Source organism: Halichoerus grypus, chromosome 15 (assembly GCF_964656455.1).
Source record: "Halichoerus grypus chromosome 15, mHalGry1.hap1.1, whole genome shotgun sequence".
NCBI classification, from domain to species: Eukaryota; Metazoa; Chordata; class Mammalia; order Carnivora; family Phocidae; genus Halichoerus; species Halichoerus grypus.
In genome coordinates, this window is record NC_135726.1 from 25,908,042 (window position 1) to 25,935,820 (window position 27,779).

Below are 27,779 nucleotides of genomic sequence, written 5' to 3' on the forward strand. Positions count from 1 at the left end.
CAGAACTTGTCCTCTGAGGGCAGTGCAAGAGTTGACTAGAAGAGCAGACTCCCCTGATTATTTTTCAGTGTCTGATTTTTCTCTCACCTTAGTTCTGTAATTTCTGTTGTCCTTCTGACCCTGGCTTTCTCGTCAGTCTGTCAGTCTCGCTCTATCCCACTGTGGAAGGGGGTTTGTCATGATGGTGTCTCCCACACCTTCCAGCCCGGATTCGCCTGACTTCCATCCTGTTTTCTTGCAGACCCCGTGGTGAAGGAGCAGTCCCAGCCCTCTGCAGACAATGCTGTGCTTTCCAGTGGCCTCACGGCAGCCCGGTGAACACTTGGAAGGCGACGGGTAATGCGGCATTGATGCTTGCCAATAAATCCAACCAACCAAACACAAATCTGGAAGGAAAACTACAATGTGATAAAAAGAAATTCTAGTCATTCCTTCTAAATGCAAAGAAGAGTAAAGACCTAACTGTCTGTCAAAAAGCAAGAAATCCCCCAGTACTAGTCTGCAGGGAGCTGCCGCCGCGGCAGCATGACGATGCACATAGTTCAGGACCTGAGGGAACACTCCCTTTGGAATGCATGGGAGATGAGAGACTCGGAGTTGTTGTACATTTACCTTTATTTAACAGGAGACCACTGTTGAATTAACCCGTTCAGTCAACAAGCTCTGAATATCTGACTTCCTATCTATTCCACTGTGGTCTGGGTTTCCTTTGGTGAGATTCAGGCTCAAGTTTTAGCAAAACGTCAGCAGTCTATACTGACACACCAGCCTCATTTACGAAAAGGAGATATTAAAACAGTGACAGTATTTTTTTTTTAAGCTCTTTTACAAATTCATGTTTTATGTATTTTTTTATGACATGAGCTCTCTAGGAAATGTACCTCATCCCTGCAGTTTTCTTCTGAGTGTATTCATTTGGGAGCAAACTGCAGTCACTCACAAGAGGCCCCTTTGCCGTCAGCAGGCATCACTTGAAACCTTGTGACGCCGTGAACAGGTCCATCTGTCTCCTCAGAAGTTTGATGCGAAGTGCATAACTTGGAGCTCACTGTAACCTTTGTTGATTTGCCTAACCATAAAATCTTGTTGCTATTTTTTCCGTGTAGCCTTTTTTTTCCTTTTGCAGCCTTGTAAGGAAAACCTCACCATTTCCCAGCACATACATCCCAGTGTGTGTGCCTGTTTTCGTGCACCTCTCTGAAACAGAGGCTTTTTGGTCACAACCATAATGAAAGTTGGAAAGTCGGTCTTCAGGCAGATTAGGGAATGAGAGAAACATCCTATTAGAATGTATTTAGGAATGACCTATTGGGTGAGAAAAATGTACTCCCACCCCCCACCACCACCACCCTTTTTTGCCTCTTTTTATCCCCACGAGAAGCAATTTCCCTCTGTAATCAGGGTAAGCTGCATCTTGACACTCCGAGAGGTCATGTGTGAACGTGATGGCAGAGCTGTCCTTCTCATGTGCAGGGACTGGGGTCATGTGTGCAGGGCCAGCCTGTTCCCCGACGCCTGAGCAGAGCATCATACGAGGGGCCTGGGGGGTTAGTTGGAGTTCCTAGAGCCAGTGTCAAAGCTCGGGATCCGTTGTGCCAGCCTTGTGTCAGCAAAGGAAGCTAGATTCTGCTTTAAAAAGAAAACAGTCAAGCTGATTTCATTTTGGGGACTTGTCACCAGTCTGGTTTACAAGCAGTCCCCTCCCCCAGCGGCAGAGCCATGTCACAGCTGTGGGGACTTTACAGCTAGGCTAGAGCTCGAGGTGTCTATCCACATCAGACCATAGGATTTCTTTATTAGCTATTTAATAATGCCATACATTTTTATAAGGTTAGATTGTTTGTTTGAAAACATCTGTTTACATTCCATATTCCAATAAAATCGTATTGGTATTGGTAGCAGGTCCTATCTCTAAATGTAGATTGTATTTTTGTCGTTTGGTCGGTGGGAATTTAAAATGCAAATAAAACTCTTAACTAGAGTTGAGCTTACAGATTGAAAATTAAAAATAAGACCCCAAAGCCAGAAAATGCATTCAGTTAAGATTCTCACACCAATACCACCTGCCTGTATTGCACATTCTGTATATTGAGGTATACATTTGTTCTACTTGAAAATCAAAGCCACGGCATGAGCTCTCAGCTGGACCTGTACTGGTATGTCAGGCCAAGGAAGCCTTCTGATGTGCCCTTCTAGGCAACACTGTTGGCAATTATCAGGGAGACGTGCCACTTTGTGTCTTTTTTGCCCCCTACCTCTCATCTCCTCCTCTGTCACTCACTCTCTCCCCTCCCACCTTTTTTTTTTTTTTAAGTTGCCTGTCTGGACCAGGCAGGGGGAGCATACCGGAGGGTCTTGGTGAAGTAGTAACCCCATTTCTTTCCCTTGGGCTCCCCAGAGGCAGTGAAAGCACCTAGAGGAGTATAGTCAGGTGACGGACGTACCGCCTCTCTCCGTTGATCACGGGTTAGTCGGTGCGGACACAGCGGACCTGCCTTTCCTGGGGCTCCGTGACTGCAGCTCTGGCACGGGAGTAATTCTTGTTTCTGTGCATGGTTTGCTTCTCCACCACCTATACTTTCCACTTCTCTTCCTGCCTTAGACAGCATGACTGAGTTTAAAATGCCCGCCCCTTTCTGAGTCTGGTCTTGACACCTAGCTGGCTGGCTGGCTGGCTGTAGATGGTTCTTTCCCAAACTGAAGTGAGTCCAGTCCAGACCTTTTCTCCTACCCATCTCCAGAGCCATTTTGTGGCCAGATGGACCTAGCTCCCCCGAGATTTCAGAGTACTTAACCTAGGCTAGGAGATGGTCATGGAGAGTTCCAAAAGTGGGTGGGGGGAGGGGGCAGGGAAAGAAGAAGGAGAGAGAGTGTGTGAGTGAGTGAGTGTGTGTGAATGAATGAGTGGGAGTCTCCTCTCAGACTCAGCTATGGTATATTTACCCACCCAATACCCTTTTCGGTCAGCAGATTATTTCTTAAGTTCATCTCAGTATTTTTGATTAGCCATTTTGTTTGCTTTGTTACCTTATAACTGGTTAAAAGTGCCTATGATAAGGACTTAGTTATTTCCTAAAGAAAAGCAAAAAATGTGGGGAACAGGGTAGTGTTACACTATCATCTCAGGTCCTGCCTGTGTTCGACAACATAGGCCTGGTATGGTGAGAACAAAAAGTTCTTATGCCAAATACAGATTGGTCTGTCAGGGCTGATGGGCCACAAGTGAGCGTAAGTGCAAGGCTTGGCTTCAGCTGACAAGTCCCATGGTGAGAGCAGAACTGATGAGATGCCAAGTGATCTTTTCATCTGCAGGTTGCTTGCAGTTCGCTCTCCCCGGGATCGTATCAGCTGCCTGCTCCTGTGCCGTCCCTGTGGGAGGGGCCTGGGTGGGAGAAGCCAAGCGGACAGTGCAGACCAAGCATTCCTGGGTCTTCTCACCGATGACAGCAGGGCCGATGGCGGCTCTCTGAGGCAGGCGCCCACGCACCAGCCGCCACGCCAGGTCTAGCAGACATTTTCTAGCACATGACTGCTCACAAGGCTCAAAGCTGCTGTGTTCCCTTGCAGAGAACGAGGGGACTCGGACTGCTTGGCTGGAGAAGGCAGAAGAGCTTGTAATCCTTGGGGGCTCAGGCAGGAGGTGGTTAAAAGAAAGGGAACCAATAAGAAAAACAGTCAAAGGGTAGATCTTGAGGGAGCGTGACTTCTTGAGAGAGTTAGGGGGCACCACCTTCATGAGCTGGAATTGGGTCCTGAGATAGGCACGACGCCTGGAGTGGTTCCAGCGGGACCGGAAGGTGGTGCCCTCGAGGCAGATGCCCAGTCCCAGAGAGCTGGCGGCCGTGGGTCTCAGCCCACACCTACTCAGGGAAATGACTTAAATTCTCCCAGGTGCTGTAGTAAGGATGGAAGCAAAACTATTTGGGGAACACAAGCAGCAATTGGAAGAATTTTTATATATGCATTGAAATGGTTCTAAGAGAGCCCACTTAGCCGTTTCCCTTAATGCCAGTTCAGACCGCACGATTTGTTTAGAAACCTGTGTTACTGCATGAGCACCCACAGGAAAAAGCAAACTTCCCGCCTACAAATAAATAGGGGTGGATAATGAGCAGAGTTAAGGTCATTGAAATCTAAGCCATTCCAAAAGCAAAAGCAGGGTCCACAGGAGCACACGAGAAGCCAGAGTTTGTCAGCGAGCTTAATCAATCTAAGATGGCATAACGTCCTGCTTTTAAAAAACTAACCCCAGGGTGGGAGTGGGGGAGGGGAGCTGGTGGTGCAACATCTGGCCAAGAAAACCAGTAATAACATACTTTTGAGCTCTATGGATGTGTTCATGGAAGCAACTACGAGCAGGTGCTGAGGAGGCTGGGGAAAGTGATGTGATGGGTTATACAGCTGATGAGAGGAGTCCTTCTTTGTAGAGACTCAACAATGTGCTACAGATGTGATACTTAATCCTGAACTGCATGTATTGGGGATTGTTAAAAAAAACTTTCATTGAATCAATAAATTAACAGTTTTGCACTTGCTGGCTTTTCTTGCTGTAAATGGTGACTAAGAGGTTGGGACAGAAATCTTGACACCCCATGGAAAGCTTGGATAAATCTTCAAGACCCGTGGAGCCAACTCTTTCCTTCTGTTTGCAGAAAAGCACCACTGCCTGGGTTGTGATCCTTTCCAAGTGACCACTTCCGACACACTTGGCCACCTCTTTGTATCCCTGGATGACTGATGTATGACTGATACCCTGCTGCCCTTAGACGAAAGACAAATGCCGTGTTCAAGCTTGTTTTCATAAATAAAAATGTTGATAACCACCACCTTCCCAAGCGAGAAACCAGCCACTGCTCTGGGGACCTTAGGCTTGCGTTTCCTGTGTCTTGGGGGAGAGGCGGGGTACACCTTGAACTGCAAAGATGCATGTATGGGGGATGCAGTGAATCCCAACCTTCGTGTGGAACTTTGCTTTATCGAGAGAGGCGGGGCCAGAGTGGTATCCCGGTGGGGTGCGTGCGGTTCCTTGGTACTTGCTTCCCCCTTGGGCACCTGCTTCTGGGATTGGCCCATTTCAGTGCGCAACTTTCACCTCTGTGGCAGAGTGCTCTGCGTTGATGAACATCTCTCTCCACCCCCATTCCGTGCATCACAAGCAGGCACACGCTATTGTGTGTCTGCATTTGGCAGATGGTGATGTCTTTAATTAGTGTGCTTTTCCCTGACGGATCCCTCTGTGGCGCTGGACGCTTGGAAATCAGTTGCTGAAGTGCTTAAAGACAAATAGTCCTTCCTTTCTTAACCTTCCGCACCATGTGGCCTTTATCAAGAACGTAGAACCCTTCCTTGACCCAGGGAAAGTTTTCATGAAACGTTTCTGTGACGGCTTCCCGGGGGCACAGTCCTTTCTCTTGTTGCTGTAGTGCCGATCTCTGAGACACTGCTTCTAGAATTCTGCTGCTGGCCTCTCACCGCCCACTTCACTGTGCTGGACATGGAAGGAGAAATCGGGTTTTCAGGCCATGCCACACTGCTGCTCCCAGGGGAGAGTTAAAAAATATTTGAGCTCCCTTTTTGCTCTTTGTTTATTAGTGGACTCGGCGCTTTCCTGGCGTAAATACAGTCATCTGATTATTAGTCCCGAGATGTCCTCAGTAAATTGGGTCAGGGCTGACGGGGATCTGGGGTTGGACTGCTGAGCTTGTGGCTTGGCTGGCGCAGAATGGTCAAGAGGCCTCTGTGTTTCTAAATCCGTGTTCTGGACCCAAGAGGTGGGGAGGAGGCCTAGGGGACACACTCGATATCCGGAGCTTTCCCCTTGCTCTTCCCCGAAGACCGTGCCTAAGACCGCCTCTGTGAGTGGTGATCACAGGAGGAAGAGGGTATTGCTTGAAACCTGAGACCATAAAGTTAGCTCTTACTAGGTTTTCCACAAAGTGGCATGGGAAAGTCCAGCTTGCACAGTGCTCCCAGCACTTCCAGAGAAGGAAGCCACAGGCAAGTGAAGGCCTGTCCTCACTCCGGGTCAGATTGATTAATGCCATCTTTCCCCTCCTCCCGTCTCTCTCCCCAGGTCTGTTGCGGTTCCTCCCACTTTTCCATAAGCAGAACAAGAAACAAATCAAACGTCTTAACGTGTGTAGAGAGATCACGTTCCGTGAGCAGACACAAAATGGTGGCAGGTTTGGCCAGCACGAACCAGACCAACCGAAGGGCAGCCCACCACCGTATATCAAACCTCACTTCCGAATGTAAAAGGTTCACACGCCTTTGGCTTCCTGTTGACTTCCTCCTGACCCAGAAAGCATGGGAAATGTGAAGGGTATGCAAAATGGTTGTTGGTTACTGTTGCCCCCCTGCGCCCCCTTGCCTCAGCCTGTGGCCACCTGTTTTTCCAGCAGACCACGGTAACTAGCCAACCACAGACTCCACAGTGGGGGCACGGGGGCAACATATGGCATGACGGGCAGTTACATATTATAATTTTAAAAATATATATTATTGAATAAAAGGTTTTAAAAGAAATGTATGGAGAGTTTTCAGTGTGGAAGGGGCCATGAACCGAGACCCGTGGCCACAGAGGACTGAGTGAAGTAGAAGAGCATTCGTGCCAGGTTCTAGCCAGAGGAAAGCAGGGGGAGTCCTGGGGGTGAGGAGGGCCAGTTTGAAGGAAGCTCTTGACCAGAGATGAGAAGTTGAACAGGTACCGTGAACGACTCCCGGGAATGGGGCAAACTGCAGGTGACTCCAGTAGACGGGGGAGCCAGGAGAGCCATGTTTTGCCTTGACCCTTCTAACCCAGTGACTAGGTGGTAAACAAATGTCACCTCTAGTGATCTCCGGGGGATGCCTTAGCCCCTTATTTGCTTTCCTATTGCTGGGGGTCTCCACAGTTCATTCTGCCTCCCCATTCGGCCCCTCTTCCCTGTGGCCCCTTCTGGAAAAGTGTCTTACCTTGGAGGCTGGTTGAGTCTGCGGTCGTGCAGCAGGGAACGGGTCAGGGGTCTCAGGTCCAGATCCAAGGGCTGCTTCTTGTGGCCTTCAGAAGCTCCCGTGAACTGGAAGGAAAAGCGGCCTGGTCGGCTGTGAGAGAGGGTGCGATTAGATTTGTTAAGTGAAAACGAGACCCGCTTTACAAACCAGCCTTCCCCGGCTCCCTCGGGCCTGCCGTCCAGGACAGCCGGGCCGCGAGGAGGTAAAAGCAGCCTCAACCTGGTGGCCGCCCAGCTTTGCCTCTGGCTGTGGCCTGCGCCCTCCCACAGCCTGTCGCGAGCAGGAGTGCCGGGCAGACCCCAATGCCCACGCAGCTAGTTCCCCACAAAAGCCACTTGGTCCCACAACATTCCTTCTTCTGTCTTTGCTGCTTGTCCTGAACAGGTGACTGTGGGAACCCAGGTGTGGACACTCACAGTTTCTGAAGCAGTTGTGGGGGGAAAGCAAAGAGGCCCCTCGGGGTCGCCACGGCGTCAGTGTCCCTTGGAGCAGCCTCTGTCGTATCCAAGCAGTTCCACAGGTGTGGGAGCCCGAGACTGTGGCTGGCCCCCGGACACCAGCGAGGAGGGCCCGCAGGCCCGCTGCCAGCAGACTTTGTAAGGCCAACAGGACGCCGAGCGGATGGACTTGGGACTTTCCAACAGCATCGCGGGCCTGGTTTTCTCAAGCAGGCTCTCTCACGTGGCCCTTTTGACTCAAGTCTCTGCAAATTTCTCGTGGCCTCCCGGGACTCTGGGAGACGGTATCTCCATACCTCGACATAATGAGCACACCCCCGAAGCTCCTACAGACATGGTGCTTTGTGTGTGCACGTTTATCTACATGGCACATCACCTCCGTGTTTACCTGCCGGCATTTGAGAGCCTTCCCAGATGAGAAGGGTCTCTTCAGAGTAGGTGCTGTTGATGGACTTGGGAATTCTTAGATGCCATGCAGAACTTGAATGCTAGCTCCCCATTTATCTTCTCAACCAAGGTGCTCTTTAACTTCCCCGTGGGAAAGTCTTGTTTTCCAGAAACCTCTCAAGCGTATCAGATAAGTGTCTTTTTTGTGGATGATTACTACTGGGTGGGAGAGAGTTTGTGGCATGAAGGGAAAGGAGAAGTTTTTGCTTAGGCTTTTTTGACCTTGAGAGAAGGGGACAAGGGACCTGCTTACCCAAAAACAGTCTATAAAGCTCATCCACAACGTGCTTGGAAATCCAGAACATCGATTCACATCTTTTCAATGCTCCTGCTTGAGTTTGGGCTGTTTAAAGTAACGTTTGTTTAACTTTCCTGACCACCAAAGTAATAATATGCTCATGGCAAAAAATTCAAATGTTACCTAAAAGTCAATCATGAAACCTTCCCCCACCGCACCCCCCCCCATCCCATCACATACACACACACACGAAAACTCTTTCCTCCTTTGGAGGTAGCTGTGGTTACATCTGGCGTATATCTTGCGATTTTTTTCCTTCATGTTTACTAACAGTTAAAAAATCATGATGATTTTTATTTTTACAGATATGTCACCAGGCTATACATTCTTTTTTTGCAACTTGTGCTTTTCCTGAGTTGTGACAATTTCACTGTAGGCATGTATAGATCTACCTCACCCGTTCTCGTGGCTGGGTGGCGTCCCAGTGTGTGACGTACCAAAGGCAAAGCAGTCCCTAACTGATGATAGACTCTCAGCAGAGCTATTCCCAGTACTGCTGCAGTGAACACATTTGCACATACATTTTTACACAGTACATTGTGTTTGTGAGATAAAATCCTAAAAAGGAATTACTGTGCCATATGTTTTGTTTTGTCTTAGGCATTGCCATGATTCAGAGAAAGCAGCCTTCTCTTTCCTTCCGTCACTGGTGTAGGTTGGAACCGTGATGCCTTTAGCCATGGAATTCTTGTGGGGCTCTGTTAGGCGCTTGGGACATGGTGCCCAGAGTCGTCGAGCTTTCCAGCGAAGCAGGAATGTTTGAGACCTGGAAAAAAAAAAAAAAAAGGTGTTGGCGCTCCCTTAAGAAAGTTATAAAATAAAAAATTAATAAATGTAATTACATGTCTTTCCAATCCTATGAGCTTCATTGTTATTTGCTTTAAAAAAATATTTTTCTCATGATAGTGAAGTGTCGCAATCACCAAATCAAGTAATTTCAAAAGCAATTTTTAAAGATCTTTTCAAGAAAATACGGGGAAAAAGTTACCTTAAATATGAAAAATGGCTACCTTTTAATATATTTGAAATGCTATAGGGAAGCCTTCAAAAGTAAGCATGCAGAGGGGGCGCCTGGGTGGCTCAGTCGTTAAGCGTCTGCCTTCGGCTCAGGTCATGATCCCGGGGTCCTGGGATCGAGCCCTGCATCGAGCCCCGCATCGGGCTCCCTGCTCGGCGGGGAGCCTGCTTCTCCCTCTTCCACTCCCCCTGCTTGTGTTCCCTCTCTCCCTGTGTCTCTCTCTGTCAAATAAATAAATCTTTAAAAGAAAAAAAAAAGTAAGCATGCAGGGGGCTGGCAAGTGTTACAAAATATCCCTGGGCAGAGGGGTGGGTATAGAATGGTGGAGCAACACTTTGAGGAATATGCAGCAAGCTTTTAAAATGTCCATTTCAAACGCATGGTGCTAAGTGAAGAAGCCAGACTCAAAAGGCTACCTACTAATTCCATTTATATGACATTCTGGGAAAGGCAAAATGTAGGAAATGGAGAACAGAACTGTGGTTGCCAGGGATTCATCATGGTGGTTGGGGGGTGATAACAGGAGAAAATTTGGGGGTTGATGGAACTGTCTGTATCCTAAATATGGCGATGGTTATATGACTCGGTGCCTTTGTCGAAACTGTACACCCCCCCCAAAAAAGTACATTTTACTGTTTGAATTAAAAAATAAATTTTAAAAATAACAACGTGCAGGGACCCAACAGAGTCCCATTTGAACTTCACTCTCAGATGAGCAGGAGCCTCATCTGCCCACCACTGCATCTTTTACTGAAGTCGTCAGGACTGATGGTCTTTGGATATAACCACTGGTGCTGGCATGCAGTGGTGCTCCATCCACTAGCTGAACACCCAGTTCCAAGGCACACTTCCATCTTTGCTCCCAGCTAAAGGGTGATTCTCCAGGCACAACTACTCCCCTCATTGCTATACCTTCCCATCCTGATCAGCAAGGAGGGGTAGGGCATAAACCCTGCCTTGCAGTGTGTGGCAAGTCCCTTGTGTCTCTCGGAGGCCAGTGTTCAGAGTTTCTGGGCTCTGACAGGAACGAACACTGTCCACAGACTTTGCACACTGAAAAGGTATTAAAAACACAATTACTGGTGTTTCTAATACCTTAGTTATTAAAGCTGTACATTTAAAATCTACTTTGTGTTCTTAACATTAATTTCCAAATCTCGTTAGTTTTGTATATAAACACTTTTGCTTATTCCTTGATTAATGCTCAATCAACTCAAAACTCTAATGGGTTACACTGTAAACATTGCTTGTACAATTAATCTAGTTTCCTTAGACATTTCAAAGTCAACCACATATTTAATCTGTTTGATTTCATGGGCGCCTGGGTGGCTCAGTTGGTTAAGCGACTGCCTTCGGCTCAGGTCATGATCCTGGAGTCCCAGGATCGAGTCCCGCATCGGGCTCCCTGCTCGGCAGGGAGCCTGCTTCTCCCTCTGACCCTCCCCCCTCTCATGCTCTCTGTCTCTCATTCTCTCTCTCAAATAAATAAATAAAATCTTTAAAAAAAAAAAAAATAATCTGTTTGATTTCCATAAACATTTCCAATAGCTAATAAGAAAGACCTAAAATTGGGTGAAGTCTTCCTAAGCATTCAAATATGAACATCCTTAAACTCATAGATTTAATAAATCAAAATCTTTAAACAGTGTTTATAAACTTAAAATGTCTTCAACATTTTTAAAAATTAAAATCATAGATCTAATTTCACATTCCTTTAAGTATTTCAAATGAAATTTAAAGTATCAGATTCTCTAATACATTTATCTTAAATAACAAAATACCACAATAATCAGAAACTTATTCCTCACTTTGACATGGGTTACTGATATCATGGCTTTGATTTACTTGCCATAATCTCTGAGTATGTTTTGATATCCTACCAAGGTAACCTATCTAAACTGAGGACTGTGATACATTCATGGTTCGAGATTCTGGGCTGGTCAAGTACTGGTTGCTACTTCTGCAATGGTTTTACCCAAATTTCAAGTCAACAAACTAAGCCCCTTGCAGTAGTAATGGGGTTTTCAAGACCACCCCTATCTTGTACCTCACTCGATGATGGTTAGGATTGTTACCGCTTCTGAAGTTCTTAATGGCCTGATTTGCATCAGTTGAGCTTCCTCACCCACTACCCAGATCAGAATCCCTTTACTGCCTCAGTAAATTCTGCTTCCTTTCTATGTATTACTTTCTTAACTGACTCATCCACCCCATTCTAATTATAGAAATCATTGAAGGAAGCAACTCATTAGCAAGATTTTTCTTGTGTTTTGTCATTACATGACTTCTTGTTGATGAAGGGAAAACAATCTTAAAGAATTATAGTGTTTAATGCATTTTTCTGTGAGAGACATCTGTGGTTTTAGGTTAATTTGGGCTGCATTACCTTTGAAACAAAAGTAAATGTCAGAGATGACCATTTGGCTCTAGTCTACTCATCCATCCAGCCTATGTCTGCCATGATGGTGGTACTGTGTACGTGCTAAGATACATGCACAGAAGACACAGTCTGCATCTGGAAAAAGCATACCAAATTTAAATCTACAATGGAGCCAACTCACTAATTTATGTTCTCCAAACCTTGGATCAAATCATCTTTACTGTAGCCAAGGCCATAATCACAATCAACTTTGAAATCCAACATAAGAAAGAACTGAACACAGTTCAGGCAGACACTTACTGAGAATGGGTAGTTAGGAGAAGCAAACACTCATTTTCTCCATCAGCTTGCTCATTGATCGGCTATCTGTTCAAGGCCCTTGGGCCCACACTTGCTCAAGGTGTTCCATTTTAGCTGAGGAGAATGCATGGTTAATGAGAGAAATGTGAGCAGGCAAATGGGATAGGTGAGCCCCAATTCAGAGCAGAAGGAGATTTCTCTTGGCTGGATGGGTGCGGAGCTACTGAGTCCAGAAGAGACAGAGCCTATGCTGGGCCTGCAGTGACCAGGATCACTGGTCTGATTCACTGATTCAGCACATACTTACTGCATTCCCACTTTTTGCAAGCGCTTGGATTGGGTACTGGGAATACATCTATAAGCAAGACAGATCAAATTCTTTCTTCCAGAAGAACAAAATCAGGGGAAGGGAGATAGCAATAAGTAACTATATAGACAATGAAGTGATGGTAAGTGCTATAAAAAAAATAATAAAGTGGGGTAGGGGGACAAATAGTTGGGAGTTGGGGGGGTGCCATTTCAGGTTGGTTGTCAAAGAAGTCCTCTCTGATGAGTTAGTATAGTGAGTTGAATAGTTTCTCCTCAAAATTCATGTCCACCCAGAACATCAGAAATGGGCATTTAGGGGCGCCTGGGTGGCTCAGTCGTTAAGCGTCTGCCTTCGGCTCAGGTCATGATCCCAGGGTCCTGGGATCGAGCCCCGCATCGGGCTCCCTGCTCTGCGGGAAGCCTGCTTCTCCCTCTCCCACTCCCCTGCTTGTGTTCCCTCTCTCGCTGTGTCTCTCTCTGTCAAATAAATAAAATCTTTAAAAAAAAAAAAAAGAAATGGGCATTTATTTGGAAAGAGGGTCTTTGTGGATGCAATAAGTTGAAGGTCTCAAGATGATGTCCTACTGGATTCAAGGTGGGCACTAAATCCAATAATCGGTGTGCTTATAAGAGGAGAGGACACAGAGAAAAGCTATGTCAAAATGGCAGAGAGATTAGGGAGTGATGCTTGCCACAAGCCAAGGAACACCTAGGGCCATCAGAAGCTGGAAGAGGCAAAGCAGGATCCCTGAAAATTTTAATAACAATCAAGGGATAAATTGTTCACCGGCCTAAAGTATATAGAGTCCCCAGAAGCCATCCAAAAATAACAGTTTCATATAAAAAAATTTGATTTTCTGCTCTAATAAGATCCATATATTCCCCACCCCCCCCAACCACCACCACCATGTCTGGAAATTCTGCTTAGATTGTTCACAGGGTTGCTGTGAGAATTAAATGATTTAGTAAAGGCTAAAGCTCTTAGTATAGTGCCTGATACCTAATAAATGCTCAGATGATCTTAGCCATTTGTAGCTGTTTTGATGATGTTAACAGCAAACTCCTTTTCCCTCAGCCACAATACCCAGCACAGGCCTGGGCACACAGTGTGATATTGAGGTAGATGCTCAGGAGTGGTTCGTCTCCAACATTTGGGATTTCTTCCACACGCGAAATAGCAGAGCTTATTTTATGTCTTTTTAAAAATGGTCTAAGTATTAATTGATCAAACAGCTGTTGATTCAACTCAACCAACTCAACTTTATTTTGTTTAATTTTATTAATTTCTGCTTTTACCTTAATGTTCAGCCTTTTTTTGTTTGCTCGTGCATTCCTGGTAATACATTTTCCCGAGAGCACTGGTTTGCATCCCACAAGATAACGCGATATATTCACAGTGACTCTGTTGATAATTAAAGCAATGATGCGTATAAGGCGCTTAGCAGAGTGAGTGCACAATAATGGTCGGCTGCTTTAACCTTATCCCGCTCTTGGCCAGCATCTATTTGACATTCTCAGGACACCAGGTAAGCAGTTGCTTAGCCAAGCCACCTTACGCGCCTTTCTCCACTTTTCTTTTGCCCTTGTAACTCCTCCCAGTCCCTTAAGGGGCGGGGCCAGGTCTTCACGCCCCTGACCCCACCCCCGCCACGTTTCCTTGACACCGTGCGCGTGTCTCACACATTCTATAATCCTCTGTCTCCTTCCGCCTTCTAAAAGCAACTCTGGGGGACTACGACGGAAAAAATAGTCCCTTGACTACAGAGTTCTTTCCACAAGGAGGCGGAACTGGGGCGGGGCTTAAGAGCGGAAGGGACCGGAAGTCCGTGATCCTTGTGGCAGGATTGGGCTCCGCGCGCTCAGGGGGCGGGTCAAGCAGGCGGAGGGATCCATGCTACGCGGCGCAAGGCCCGCCGCCTCCACTTAAGGCGGGGAGAGCAGCTCGGGCGGCAGTTGCTTTGGTTTCCGAATTGAGGTTGCTTATTTCTTGTGGGAGCTGAAACTCGGGGACGTAGCGTTTCGCGTCCAAGTTTAGCCGCGAGTGAATACAGATCAGGCGGTCAGGAGCGCAGCTTCTCATCTTCGGACCAGGGCCGGCCCCTGCTTTCCCTTCGCCACTTGGTGCCCGTATCTAGGTCGGCTCCGGCGCGGCTGGCCAGGCCGCGGGCGAGATGTTCAAAAACACATTCCAGAGCGGCTTCCTCTCCATCCTCTACAGCATTGGCAGCAAACCCCTGCAGATCTGGGACAAAAAGGTTAGGAGCTGGGGGGCGGTGGCTGGGCGGGGTGCTGGGGCCGCGCCCCCTCCTCGTCTGGGGGCTGGGGACGGGGTGGCGGGTAGTTGTGTCGAGTTGGAGCTCCGGGGTGGCCAGGTGGGCGCTGCTGTGACCTGTCCCCAGGCTGGCGTGACAGAGGCGCGCGGTGGGGACGTCGTGTCAGCAGCGGGGGGCGGGGGGTGCGTGTGGGGTGGGCGTAGCTGGGGTTTAAGTGTCCTGTGGCCGTGGTGTGGTTGGGACAGTGGTCCCTCGCCGCCGTCTTGACTTGGTCGGTCAGTTCCTCAGAGCCTCGGTTTCCCCATTTATATAGTGGGATCGATAGTGCCCATCTCCTACCGTGAAATGCATAAACTTACTTGAGTTTGCTTTGGGAACACGCAGATGAAAGAAGCTGCTGTTCACTGATTTCACAAATATTTACTGATAGCCTGTTTTGTGCCAGGCACTGTGCTGGGCACAAGACACAGAGCCTTTGTTCCAGGCTACCTTCTAGGGGCACAGCCAGAGGCAGTTATGTTTGGATTTCATTCATTTGCTCCTTTCCTTCCAGTGATCTCAGACAAGGCGGAATTCGGGGGCCTTTGGCACCTGCTCCACATTCATTGCTTCTTGGGGTCTATGCTATGCCTTCCGTGCTTGATGTCTACATCAGAAAAATGGCAAAATTGTGATAAAGTTTTGTTTGCAGTAATAAGCTCAGAGCCGGGTACCAGCCTCATTATTTTTATTGAGGTATCCACTGGATAACATTTTCACTGACCCCGGGAGATGATGACCCTCTCCTTCATCTCCTGTCTTTTTGGAGATATTGAATAGGGGATGTGTGTGTCTAGCGTGGTCTAGTTGTCTCATGCATACTCCCAGTCAGCTATCCCTTTTTTTTTTTAAGGATAAGTTAAGACAGGCACTCTATTGTGGAAGACAGGTGATTCCTTAGGGGACAACTGAAAGAAGTGGTATGTTGAATGGTGTTTTTATAGAGATGGATGTGGAGTAATCTGAATAAGCAGTTTATTGGTAATGAAGCCAAGAATCTTGGATTTCATCTCAAAACAAGTCTTCCTATATCCACAGATAAGCGTTTTGGGCCACCCAGAGATTGGGTGAGAACACAGATAGCCTTCTGCCTGTCATCACTAGGGAATTCTGCATTTCCAAAGCAGCTTTGAGGGTGGTGTGTTCTTTTTTTTTTTTTTTAAAGATTTTTTTAATTTATTTATTTGAGAGAGAGAATGAGACAGAGAGAGAGAGCATGAGATGGGGGAGGATCAGAGGGAAAGCAGACTCCCCGTGAGCAGGGAGCCCGATGTGGGACTCGATCCCGGGACTCCAGGATCATGACCTGAGCTGAAGGCAGTCGCCCAACCAACTGAGCCACCCAGGCGCCCGAGGGTGGTGTGTTCTTAATGTCATTTTTATAAGATAGTTGAAAGATTTGAATATAGTGAGTTGTTTGGGCCTTATGCTTATGTGAAAAATCTGACCAATTTTCTTTCCTCTTTCACAGTGCTTCTATCCACAAATTCAGGGTAATACACAGGAAAGCAGTTCCTTAATTTTTTCCTTACGTTACTGAGGTTTTCAGTTCCTTTGTTTTGTTCACATTGGAATAAAAGCTGTAAACTGAAATCGCATCTCTGCAAAGAGAACCTGGAGTGAATGTACCTGAGAACTTTGTAAGGATGATGGCTTCCCAGCTGTGGCTTGACTTAGTTATGGGCTGTCAGGAGGCATGGAGAGAGTGACCTGTGTGCCGTTGAATATGAAATTGTAACAAAAGTGTCAATATGAGACAATCGAACTAGAGAATGGGACTTGATCTAGGAGAGTTTACAGAGCAGGTCGGAGAACTTCCAGAACTTCCAGCGGTAGAGAGGCCTCAGCATTTCTAGTAGGTGAAACTTACCAGAGTTGTCCATTTTAACCCTTCCAGGGCTTGATCTTTTGTAGTGTGTTTTATTTTTCAAATGTAGCTCTTTGACTAGTCAACATGTTTACACACGGAATATAAAAGCAAAGTAACCATGGTGCACTGTGTCCCGTAACAATGCCACTAGAGGTCGGATGGTACCCTAATGACATAAACACGTGTGAAAACATTAGAACAACTGGCAGGGTTACGTGGAGTAAATTAAACAGACATTTTGGCAAAGAAAACATTTAGAATAACACTCATTTTAATCAAAGTTCTTGTAATAGTAAAAGTTAATTATGTTTTCTACTTTTCGTATTTAGACTGAAAAGTGTTTAGGGGTGAATTTTTTCCCCTGGGGCAAGAAAAGGGAAGGGAGGAAAACGGCAAGTTTGGGGTCAGATCCATAGGCTTTGTTGTATGTGTGCCTTTTCTTGACTATGTATTACAAAGTCCTCAGGAAGTGTTGGGAATCCAACCCAGTTGGGGAAACACTGGGAATTGATATACTTATCAAAGATTTATTGAGCAACAGTTAAGTCACAGGTGCTGTGTAGATTTGGGGAGATACAAAGAGAAGAAGACATGTTCCCTGCTCTCAGGGAGTAAGGAAAAGTTGTAGTAAAGGCAAAGTTTGATGGAGGGAGGGGTGGACAAATGACCCTGACCTTTGCCAGTAGGTATATATGGCTATTTTTGCTGTTTTGATTTCACAAACTTTACTATTCTCCTTTTCGAGTTTATGAAGACAGGATTTCTATAGCTTGTTTTCTGTGAAAAATTAGGTTTGGCTTCTGTTCAGGCTCTGTCTCCTTATGAACGTGAGGAGTGAATGCCATATTCTTGATACCAGTGAATTGACAGACTCCATTTTCACGGGTGTGGTTACTAACATTTGTAACACCTGCGTTTATCCATCACTCTTTGAAGTTCATACACTGCCCCCATCCCATCCTTCAAATCTCAAACGTTATTTCACTGGGAGCTTAAGTTAGGTCTCCTGTGTGCGCCTGTGGCCCTCTACATCACACTGTATGGCAGTTGCCAGTTTATTGTGTATTTCCCACTAGACTGCAAGTTCCTTAAGGGGAAGAAAAGTATTTTACCTTAAAACCCCAGGGCTAGAGTTGGGACAGTGTGGATTTGTGTCCTGGCTCTGCCCTCTGTCCTCTGCCGTGTAACCTTGGGCAAGTACTTACCTCCTCAGTTTTCTCATTTTGTAATGATGCCACCTCCTCCCATGGTTATGGAGATTAAATGAAGATGTATATAAAATGCTTGGCAACAGAGTTATGGCGTACAGTATTAAATAGGGTAGGAAACTGAGGAATTTGCTCAAGAGTAAATAAGTCTATACCTGATGCCTAGGAATAGGAAGTGCAGTAAAGTCAGACTTCGGAAATTAGAATAATTTTGTCATTTACCAGGGCTTTCCCAGTCCAGAAACCTTAACATGGCTCTCAGGCCACACAGCACATGGTCTGGTGCCCGCTTCACTGGTTCTCCAGGCTCACCTCCCCCAGGTTCCCCCCTCAGCAGTGACCTCCCGCTCAAGTGAAAGAGGTCATGTTCTCGAACCTTCAGCCTGCTATACCTGACGGTCCCTCTGCTGGGACTCACCCTGCCACCTCTTCTTTAGTCTCTAGGTCACAGCGCAAAGGCACTTCCTCAGTTTATGTTAGTTTATATCCACTTGCCCCTCCAGGTTAAGTTCATTTATATCCCCTTATAGAATCTCTACTTCCTTTTCATCATACTCCTCATACTTGAAATTAGCTTCTGAAAATCTCTATGCCTGGCTACACTGTAAACTTCCTGATAAAGACCTCTGTGATTTTTTTTTTAAAGACTTTATTTATTTATTTATTTGACAGAGAAATAGCAAGAACAGGAACACAAACGGGGAGTGGGAGAGGGAGAAGCAGGCTTTCTGCTGAGCAGGGAGCCTGAGGCAGGGCTCGATCCCAGGACCCTGGGATCATGACCTGAGCCAAAGGCACCCCAACTGAGCCACCCAGGCACCCCAAGACCTCTGCAATTTTTAAAAAAAATTTATTTGAGAGCACAAGAGAGGGAGGGTGGGTGGTGGGGGGAGGGACAGAGAGAGAGGGAGAGAAAGTCTCAAGCAGACTCCCCACTGAGCCAGAGGCCAAGGTGGGACTTGATTCCATGACCCTAAGATCATGACCTGAGCCAAAACCAAGAGTCAGACCTTAACCAACTGTGCCACCCAGGAGCCCCAAGGCGGCTAATTTTTCAAACCAACAGCTTAGGAGAAATTAGGGGTTTCTTGATGTTCCCTTAACTTCTGGGACCAGCAGATAATACATTTACTAAAGGACTTTTATGTTTAATACAGACATTACTTCTGGTTTGTAAAGAAAATACCAGATGGTTCTCTTCCCATCTATGCCTGTATAAAGCATAGTTTTCGTATTTCAACGTATAAGTCTAATATACTAAAAGTCTACTAGATGAGAATGTTAATTCCTACCAGCCTCTCTGCCTTTCTCGCCTCTCACCTTGTCTTTCAGCTGCTGCTGATCTTCGCCTGTTCCAAAGCTAAATATTAGAACCAGACTTTTTGTGGTTGTTGCTGGATAGTATTAGATTCCCATTCCCCCGTTCCTAATTTTATTTACTTTCCCTGTTCCCAATTTTAAAAATGAATTGTCTCCAGAAAAGTCGTTTCCACACCCTAGTTTTTAATTAGCAAACCTTATTGGTACGTTGTTAAACTGCTGTGGTTTCCAGTAGCAGAGTCGAGGGCATTTGGATGGGAAGGTAGTACAACTGTTGGTTGTTTTTTTTTTTTTTTTCCCCAGACGTTCCCTGGATCAGTCTGATGATGTTTATTATTCTGAGTAACAGCTTTTACTATAATTGGGTGAAGGCATGGGTTTTAGTTATACTTGCCCTTGCAAGGCATTGCTAGGAAGACTGGTTAGCAATGCACTTAATTGACTCGTTGGAGCCTGCAAAGCCCTAGCCTTGAGACCGAGCTATGCCCAGCTCTCCCCACAGAGGTCTCCCTCTGCTTGTTTTCAGACTTAGATCCCAGCCCCTAGCTGCGGGCAGAAACTTTCCTGCTGAAATGGACAGCTCTAATGGCTTAATGTAAATTGGAACATGTGTCATTAAGACTAGGATGCCAGATGGCTGAGGGCTCAGCTGTCTGCCAGGGTAAGTGGGTGGAGCCAGAGAAATGAAAGGTGGGGGTAGGGAATGCATACAACTCATGTGTTATTTTTAAAACACTTGAAGAAATATGGAGCATTGGCCAGCTTCCTCCCTATCCCAGGAGTACTTTTTTCCCCTCAGCTTGACCCTCCTCCCTGGAGCTTACATTGAAAAAAAAAAAAAAAAAAAAAATCAGTGTTCTTTATTAGTTGCCCCAGCAACCATGGAAAGCCTGGGAGAGTGATTGCAAGAAGGGCTTGAAGGTTCCCTTCCTGGTGTCTGCAGAGGCTGAGAACTGTTCTCATTTGTAATAGCTAGCAGCCTGGGTTCTGCAGCTCATAGCTTGGGGACGGCAGTTGGGGGGGGCGGTAGCGGGTAGGTGGGGATAGTGAGTTCATGAAAAAAAAATATAAGATTGGCTTTGTTTATTTTTTTTGTGGGAATTAAACATTTGTAACCCACACCTTGATAGTGGGAATGTGTCATGAAATAAAAAAGAATTGAAAAGTCAAAAACAATTGGCACTTTCTCATTCAGAGAGGGAAGTAAAATAAAACCCACTTCTACCATAAGCAATAAATGCTGACCAGTTCATTTTTTTCTTCATTTCAAAGCCAGGCCTGCTTAACAACCTCTGAACTAGAAGGAGCTAAGGAAAGGAAGTCCATGCTTTCTGAGGCCATGTATCTTGTTATATGTGTTTGTCAGAAGCTGGACTGAGGAGGGGGTGGCTTCCTGGAAGACCTTTACAATTTAAGGCGGTGACAGCCAGATTGCCAGGGCAGTTGGGAGGCCTTGCCCCAAATTGTCCACCCCCCTTTTCCCTTTGATCCTAGTTTTAGAGCCTAGAGAGGTTTTGGGAGGTTTCCTTTAAGTGCTCATATCTCTGGTTGATTGCGCCCCCACCCCACCCCGCTTTTCCAATGAGTTTGTAGCCCTGTGAACTTAATAAAGGAGAAAAATCATACTTCACTAACAAATCAACTTAATTTGATTTCAAAGCTCTGGCAGCTGGTGATATGAGAATACTTAAAACTCCAGACACTGGGGGGCATTCCTTTGAAAAAGCTGCCTTTTTTCCTGAGTTCTATTGTTTTATGGACTACGTTAATTAATTTTGTAGGAATTAAGTCTGAGTGTGGTGGTTGATGTGTTGTTGAGAGAAATTTCTCTTTAAGAAGTTATTGAAAGTCTAGCTAAAAATGAGCTTGCCTCTGGGGCAGAAGCAGAGGAGAATATACCAAGTCTGTTTTGGCTTCCAGTCTGTTGGCTTCTGCGTGCAGTGTAAGGCATTGTTTTCTTCTGTAAAGACTTGAATAATCGCATTTGCTGGAGTGAAGTCATCTGCTATAAACTTTGAGATGGGCAGAAGCAAGTTTCCTAACATTTCCTCCCTATGAAATCTGGCTGGGCTTTCTGGAGCTGAGAGAGAATTCTCACTGTGCTGGGAGAGACATAAGATTTGAGGCCATGCTTTCAAGCAGTGTTGGGTAAATTGCAACAAGTTGCCTTTTAGTTGTCCTTAAGCCCTTAATCTTTTCAAGTTAACCATCTGTTTGATAGTTGCATTATGTATCTTTTATTTTTATTTTATTTTTTTAAAGATTTTATTTATTTGACAGAGACAGCGAGAGAGGGAACACAAGCAGGGGGAGTGGGAGAGGGAGAAGCAGGCTTCCCACTGAGCAGGGAGCCTGATGCAGGGCTTGATCCCAGGACCCTGGGATCATGACCTGAGCCGAAGGCAGACGCTTAACGACTGAGCCACCCAGGCGCCAGCATTATGTACCTTTTAAAGAAAGAATGAAGTTTTATTAGGTATAACTATAATTATATTAGCATTATTAGCAGTATGTCATAAAATTAGTGTTTGCATCTTGTTGGAATACTGGCGGCTCTTAGCAATGTGACTGCATCCTGTTACTTGGAAATGGAAATAATTTCTCATTTGATTCCTCCTTCACCAACAAGTCTGATTTTCCCCAGCAGCTGTGGGCTAGCAAACAGAGGAGGAATATTGCCACTTCGGTCCAGAGTGTTTATATGGGGGATGAGGTGGGCAGTGTTGGCATGTGCTACACAGACCCAAAGCTTTGTGCTCTTAATCTCCCTGGGAAAGCGGCCCAGAATTCGAAGCAGGAGGGCATTGGGTATCACCAGCTTTGTTTGAGAAGCACTTCAATGTGACATTTGTGTCTTAAGAACCTAAGAAATGCTGCATTGGCAGAGATCTGGGGCCCATCCACCATGCATTCTGTCTCTGATAATGGGCACCAAAGGCTGATTTGTGGGAAAGCATTCTTCACACTGGCAGCCTCCTTGGCTTTGTGATATACCCCAGGCTCTCTGGCTTCCTATAATAGTCCATGGTGGATATGTTATCCAGGAATTTTTTAAAAATCCTCCTTGAATCTATTCATCCTTGCCAACTCTCAGGGTGACAAATTCCAGAAGTCAGCAAATATTTGAATGCTTAGTTTATGCCTAGCATAGTACCAAGCATTGTGGAAGATACAAATGATGCTTAATACTTGATCCCTACCTTTGAGCTTAAAATTTTTTTGAGGAGACAGGACTCAGTTGCATCTTGCAGAAAAAGATGGGCAGTGATATTACATATCCCATGGGAACACCAAGCACACCACAAGTGGATCAAATTCATAGTAACAGAGGTCACAGAGACTGAGGTCTAAACACAAAATGCCATATTATTAATAATCCGTTTTGAAAAATACAACTATCTGTCAGACTTGGCACTGTGCTCTCTCTTTATATGCAAGCCCAGTGGAAGGCCAAAGGATTGAGTCATTGACTATGACAGGCCGATACAGCCATTTTCACTATACCTGGAAAAAGACTGCATGCTTTTGGTGCATACTGTTCTAAAGCTGCTTGATCTTTTTCATGTGTGAATATATTCAGCCCTAATAGGCCAGCCCCGTGTCGAAAATGCCTGTGCCTATCTCTGCTCTATCCATATTAGGTGCTTCAGAGTTTAGAGCTTGAAGGTAATTCTGCTTTCCCGAATTATTTTGAGAAGGGAAATCCGTATTGAGTATTGATCCCTCCCCATATTGTACCTCCTACATAGGCAGCAGACAATACAAAACAATGTGGGATGAAGTGCTAAATTATGTCCTCTAGGCTACATGAGCCAGACAAACAAATCAGAAAGAAGAGAGGTCGGTGTGGGATGAAATGCTAAAGAAGGGCTTCTGTGTATGGCAAAGATGAGACTTGAATTCTTACTTTAGAAAGTTGAAATTTAAGAGAGTCTTAACAATAGAGAACAAACTGAGGGTTCCTAGAGGGGAGATGGGTGGGGGAGGAGCTAGATGGGTGATGGGCATTAAGGAGGGCACTTGTGATGAGCGCTGGGTGTTGTATCCCACCAATTCAGTGATTCACTGAATTCTCCTGAAACTAGTATTACACTGTGTTAACTAACTAGAATTTAATTAAAAAAAAAAAAAGAAAACTTCAAAAAACGGAAATTTAGGGAACAGAAGGTAGGGAAGCAGGAAGTAGGAGCACAGTGTGAGAAGCATTGTGGAAGATAGAAATGATGCTTCATACTCAGGGCGTTATGCTTTCATGTTTTGGTTGCCCACCTCCTCCTCAGTGGCATCCAGCGTTCAGGCTTTCTGGCCGGAGTGCATGTGGCAGCGCGGGCCATGGAAAGCCTGGTCCTTAACCCTGACTCTCAGGATCCCCATTTGCATTACCCTGGGGCAGAAGCAGAGGAGAAAAATACCACCTACATCTGAAAAATACCACCTACATCTGTAAAATACCACCTACCTTGAAGATTTTTGTTGTTGCTAGGATTAGTCAGAGAACGTATAAGAATGTCCCTGGTGAAATAAATAAAACCTTTAAAAAAAAAAAAAAAAGAATGTCTGTGGTGCACAGTGCGTACAACGTTATCCTGACGTACAGATTGCCAGGTCACCTGCAATTCCTGTTCTGGTTGATGGGACCCCGTAGAGAGGTAACATCGTGGCTTACTTCCATACAAGCTCAGTCTCCCATGTCGCAGAGATCTGTGTAATGCCCCAATGGCTACTGTGGTCTTCTTTAAATGGTCCTTTCGGCCTTCACAATCTTAACAAAGTTATTGCCAAATATTTCAGTACTGATCAGTTTCATTTTCTTCATTGTAGGTGCGGAATGGCCACATCAAAAGAATCACTGATAATGACATCCAGTCCCTGGTGCTAGAGATTGAAGGAACAAATGTCAGGTAGGCAGCCTGCCTGTTCACCCGGAGACCCCCGCACCGGCGAGGCAGTACGTTGTGGAGGCTAATAGCAGGGACTGCGGGGCCGACCACCCACTGGGGATCCAGCTCTGCTGCTCACACCTTGCCCCGGGCAAGTTGCTTAATCCCCCAGGCCTTAGTTTCCTCATCTGTAAAATAAGGATAACAGGACACCTTCCTTACGGAGTTATTGTGAAGATTGAGTAAGTGAATTGTGTATAAACACACTTAGCGCCTGCTCAGCCCATAGTAAATGCTGTGTGTTAGTTATGTTATTATACGTAACCAAGGCTTGTGGACGTGCGTGGGGGGGCGGCACTAATCATCCAGTGGGTGGCCTGGGCCACAGTGTGGTTTTCCGGGCCACAGTGGTCTTAGTTGGGGTTTTCTATCACTTGATGGCTCTCTTAGACCAGAGGGAGTCTTCTCTCACTGCAGGAAATTGCTCAGCTCACCAGCCTGGCTTTGTTTTTCAGGTATTTTCTTGTTGATATATAGTTCTGTGTGAAGCTTGTGTTTCAGAGTCCACCATTGTTTGTTTGTTGTTTTTTTTTTTTTTTTAAAGCATCCGGATTGAGGGATTATTGGATGATGTATCTGGATCTTTTAGATCTACTCTCCAATTTACCTCTTGGACCGAGTGTTTTCATGGTGTATACCACAGAGGAAAAGGCAACTGGTGTGTTTACTAGTGTCCCCTCTCTCTGCAGCACCACATATATCACGTGTCCTGCAGACCCAAAGAAGACGTTGGGGATTAAACTTCCCTTCCTCGTCATGATTATCAAAAATCTGAAGAAATATTTTACCTTTGAAGTACAGGTTAGTAGATGCACATGAATGTGTATACTCTTAGCTCTCCCAGAGGGATAGCCTGTCAACTTGCAGGAGAAAAGTAGCTCTAGGAAAGTATCCTTATCCTTTTGTGTGTCTTCTTTTCTGCCTCTGCTAGACACTTGATACGGCCATTATTATGACAACATAAATTTGGTATTAGTAATCAGACTTTCATGCCAAGTCTTTTTTTTTTTAATGTTTTATTTATTTATTCATGAGAGTCAGAGAGAGAGAGAGAGAGAGAGGCAGAGGGAGAAGCAGGCTCCCTGCTGAGCAGGGAGCCCGATGCGGTACTCGATCCCAGGACCCTGGGACCATGACCTGAGCCGAAGGCAGACGCTTAACCATCTGAGCCACCCAGGAACCCCTCATGCCAGGTCTTTAAAGCAGCAGCAAGCACCTAGGAAATCTGAATGATAGGTATCAGATTTCAAAGCTTAAAGGTTAGAGTAGTGTCCATTCAATACTGGTTATTGTTGGTCTCTGTTCTAATATTTGTGATTTTTCAAATGGGAGAACGTTTATGAAATCTTTCTATGGTCTCTGGGCCCTCGGCTGTGTCATGTGCCCTAAGAAGCTGGTGTTGTCTCAGCAACGGACAAGATAAACTTGCTACTTCCGGGCCATCTGCATCTAGTGTGACCTGTATCTGGTCTGTTTATTCTCCCTTGGGCCTCAGCCTTGGGAAACCGGGCTGTGGGAGTTCAGGCCCTTGCCTCACCAAGGTTGTTTGCTTCTTCCAAGGTAGAGTTAATGTGGCTCTTTTTCTGTGTTTCATAGGTACTAGATGACAAGAATGTGCGTCGGCGGTTTCGGGCGAGTAACTACCAGAGCACCACCCGAGTCAAACCCTTCATCTGTACCATGCCCATGAGGCTGGATGATGGCTGGAACCAGATTCAGTTCAATCTGTCAGACTTCACTAGGCGGGCATATGGCACAAATTACATCGAGACCCTGAGAGTGCAGGTACTGGCTGGCTCCTTTCCTGATGGAGCCCCCAACGGGAGAGGGAAGTCTGCTCTGCCTGTTACTGGCTTGTGGCCCTTGTGACAGAACAGTGGGGCTTTCTGGCTGAGTGCCCAGGTGACTGTCTAGAGGGCTCAGAGAGGTCCAGGCCACATCAGGTGTGTGCTCAGGTACAGTGGGAGAACATAGCCAGCAAAATATCCCTGTTGCCAGAACCCACCCCTAAGCCATGCTGAGGAGATGCCAAAGAGATGAAGCTTTGACAGCATCATGGGAGGGGCTTCATGAGAAGCAGGACAAGAGGAAGGCCAATCATATTTTGTTTCTTAAAAGAAGTCTTGCACCCACAGATCCATGCAAACTGTCGCATCCGACGGGTTTACTTCTCAGACAGACTCTACTCAGAAGATGAACTGCCAGCAGAGTTCAAACTGTATCTCCCAGTTCAGAACAAAGCAAAGGTAAGCCGGCCTTCCTCAGAGGAGTCCAGACGGTGGGTTGGGGCAGCCGGCAAGTGCGCTGTGCTGAGGCCAGCTGCGGAGCATCTCCATGTTGACCGAGGGCCGGGGTACCTTTCAGCCTAAGATCTTCCTAAGGTCTTCTTCCACCATCAGCACTGAATCAGGATTAGTCCTGTGAAATGTTCTGTTACTGCTGTCTCCACCTCCACAAGGTGGTCCTGCCCCTGCCTGCCTCCTGCTCACAGGCCTTCCTTGGAGAACGTCTTCCATCCTCTTCCATCCTCTTTAGCAGCCCCAAATTACTAGCAGCCCATCGGTCTCCTCTGACAAGATGGCGGCCGCTTACGTGCCTGACTGCTGCTGACATTACACATTTCCGCACAGCCCAGCGTCCCCTCCGGTGTCACCAGAGGTGGGAGGGGGGCGGTTAGTGGCACTGACCATCTATTTTCTGATAACTTAAACTGATACCTCTTCTGTTTGTTTCTTTTTCTCCAGCAATAACTGGAATGCAACTCAAGGGATAGCCACCGGACGTGGCTCTTAGATTAAAAAGGAAACTATCTGGAGGACAATGCAAAAAACAAATATTTCTATTAGTTTACTGTGCTGTGGTTCTTTTATCTATTACTCGGTGTCCCCTGTTGTGGACACCAGTGACCATGCCATAATGCCATAATTGCATTGTAAGTGCAGTGGGAATAAGCTGTCCTTTGGAACATGAATGCTGGAATTTATCCTGCTGCCTGCCTCAGTGTGTGGGGAGATACACTTAACCACGAACTTAACAGATTTAAAGATGTCCCATATGGCAACTTCAGACCAATATTTCTTTCTACGGTTTGTGCATTGTTTTATATATTATCTAAATATATGTATATGCTGTGTAATACTCATAATCTGGAAATGAATAAAATACTATATTCTTGGTTTGTAAATTTGTTCTTAGTTTATTTCTTTCCTTTGTGATGTGAACATAGAGCTCTTTCCAGAGAACATCCCATAAACTTACGCTATGGAATAGCTTGCAGTAAGCACTTAAAGAGCAAGACAGATCTATAGATACTGATTTAGAACAATTCCCAAGATCAACTAAATGGAAAAAAATTTGAACAGCGTTATGACCAGTAGAATCATCTTATTAGGGGTTGGGGCCCATGTTAAGCTTAAGACAAAGTGGCATCTAGTCCACTTTTTATTATTATTATTATTATTATTTATTTATTTACTTATTTAGAGAAAGTGAGAGTGGGGGGAGGGGCAGAAGGGAGAGGGTGAGAGAATCTGAAGCAGACTGAGCTGAGTGTGGGGCCCGACCTGGGGCTCGATCTCATGACCCTGAGATCACGACCTGAGCCAAAATCAGGAGTCAGATGCTCAGCCGACTGAGCCACCCAGGTACCCCCAGAATGCTCTTAAATACCTCAGGAAGTTATCCTACTGGAGCCCCACATGCCCTTCTGTAACGGCATACCCGGGGTCCCTCAGCATGGCAGCCGATCCCCATGTCCCTGTTTGAGCTCCAGATGAAGTGCTTGCCTTGAATTTAAGGACTTAGAGGAAAAGTGTTTCTTTAAACACCTAAAGCACATGAGAACTGAAACCGTACCCCGCTTTCCCTGCTCACGCTTCTTGGGCATATTCTTGGTTAGTGGAATGACCCACCCTGGCACAAATAGT

At 46.0% G+C, this 27,779-nt stretch overlaps 2 protein-coding genes across 5 annotated transcripts in view; both read left to right on the forward strand.

Annotated features, from left to right (window-relative positions):
- Positions 1–9,055, forward strand: part of CSNK2A2 (casein kinase 2 alpha 2) — a 39,777-nt gene extending 30,722 nt beyond the window's left edge. For 2 of the 4 annotated variants that reach the window (XM_036124308.2, XM_078062787.1), the window contains 2 exons: positions 242–336; positions 6,074–9,055. In XM_036124308.2, coding sequence (XP_035980201.1) covers positions 242–318 — 77 coding nt within the window. In that variant the 3' untranslated portion in view covers positions 319–336; positions 6,074–9,055. Of the gene's footprint in view, positions 1–241; positions 337–3,312; positions 4,531–4,652; positions 4,827–6,073 lie in introns of those variants that run through there. The other 2 variants (XM_078062785.1, XM_078062786.1) reach the window with 2 other exon arrangements.
- A 5,045-nt stretch (positions 9,056–14,100) lies between these two features.
- CFAP20 (cilia and flagella associated protein 20) lies at positions 14,101–27,037 on the forward strand. Its single transcript, XM_036124278.2, has 6 exons — positions 14,101–14,458; positions 23,735–23,814; positions 24,543–24,654; positions 25,450–25,638; positions 25,989–26,099; positions 26,598–27,037. The coding sequence occupies exons 1-6, from the start codon at positions 14,375–14,377 to the stop codon at positions 26,601–26,603; spliced, it is 582 nt and encodes a 193-aa protein (XP_035980171.1). The 5' UTR covers positions 14,101–14,374; the 3' UTR covers positions 26,604–27,037.
- Positions 27,038–27,779: the final 742 nt, after the last annotated feature.

What these genes read in the sequence shown, in the direction of transcription:
- CFAP20 (XM_036124278.2), top strand. Translation starts at nt 14,375, where the DNA reads ATGTTCAAAAACACATTCCAGAGCGGCTTCCTCTCCATCCTCTACAGC. An exon ending in TGCAGATCTGGGACAAAAAG is followed by an intron (nt 14,459 to 23,734) that starts GTTAGGAGCTGG and finishes TCTTCATTGTAG; the next exon opens with GTGCGGAATGGCCACATCAA. An exon ending in ATTGAAGGAACAAATGTCAG is followed by an intron (nt 23,815 to 24,542) that starts GTAGGCAGCCTG and finishes CTCTCTCTGCAG; the next exon opens with CACCACATATATCACGTGTC.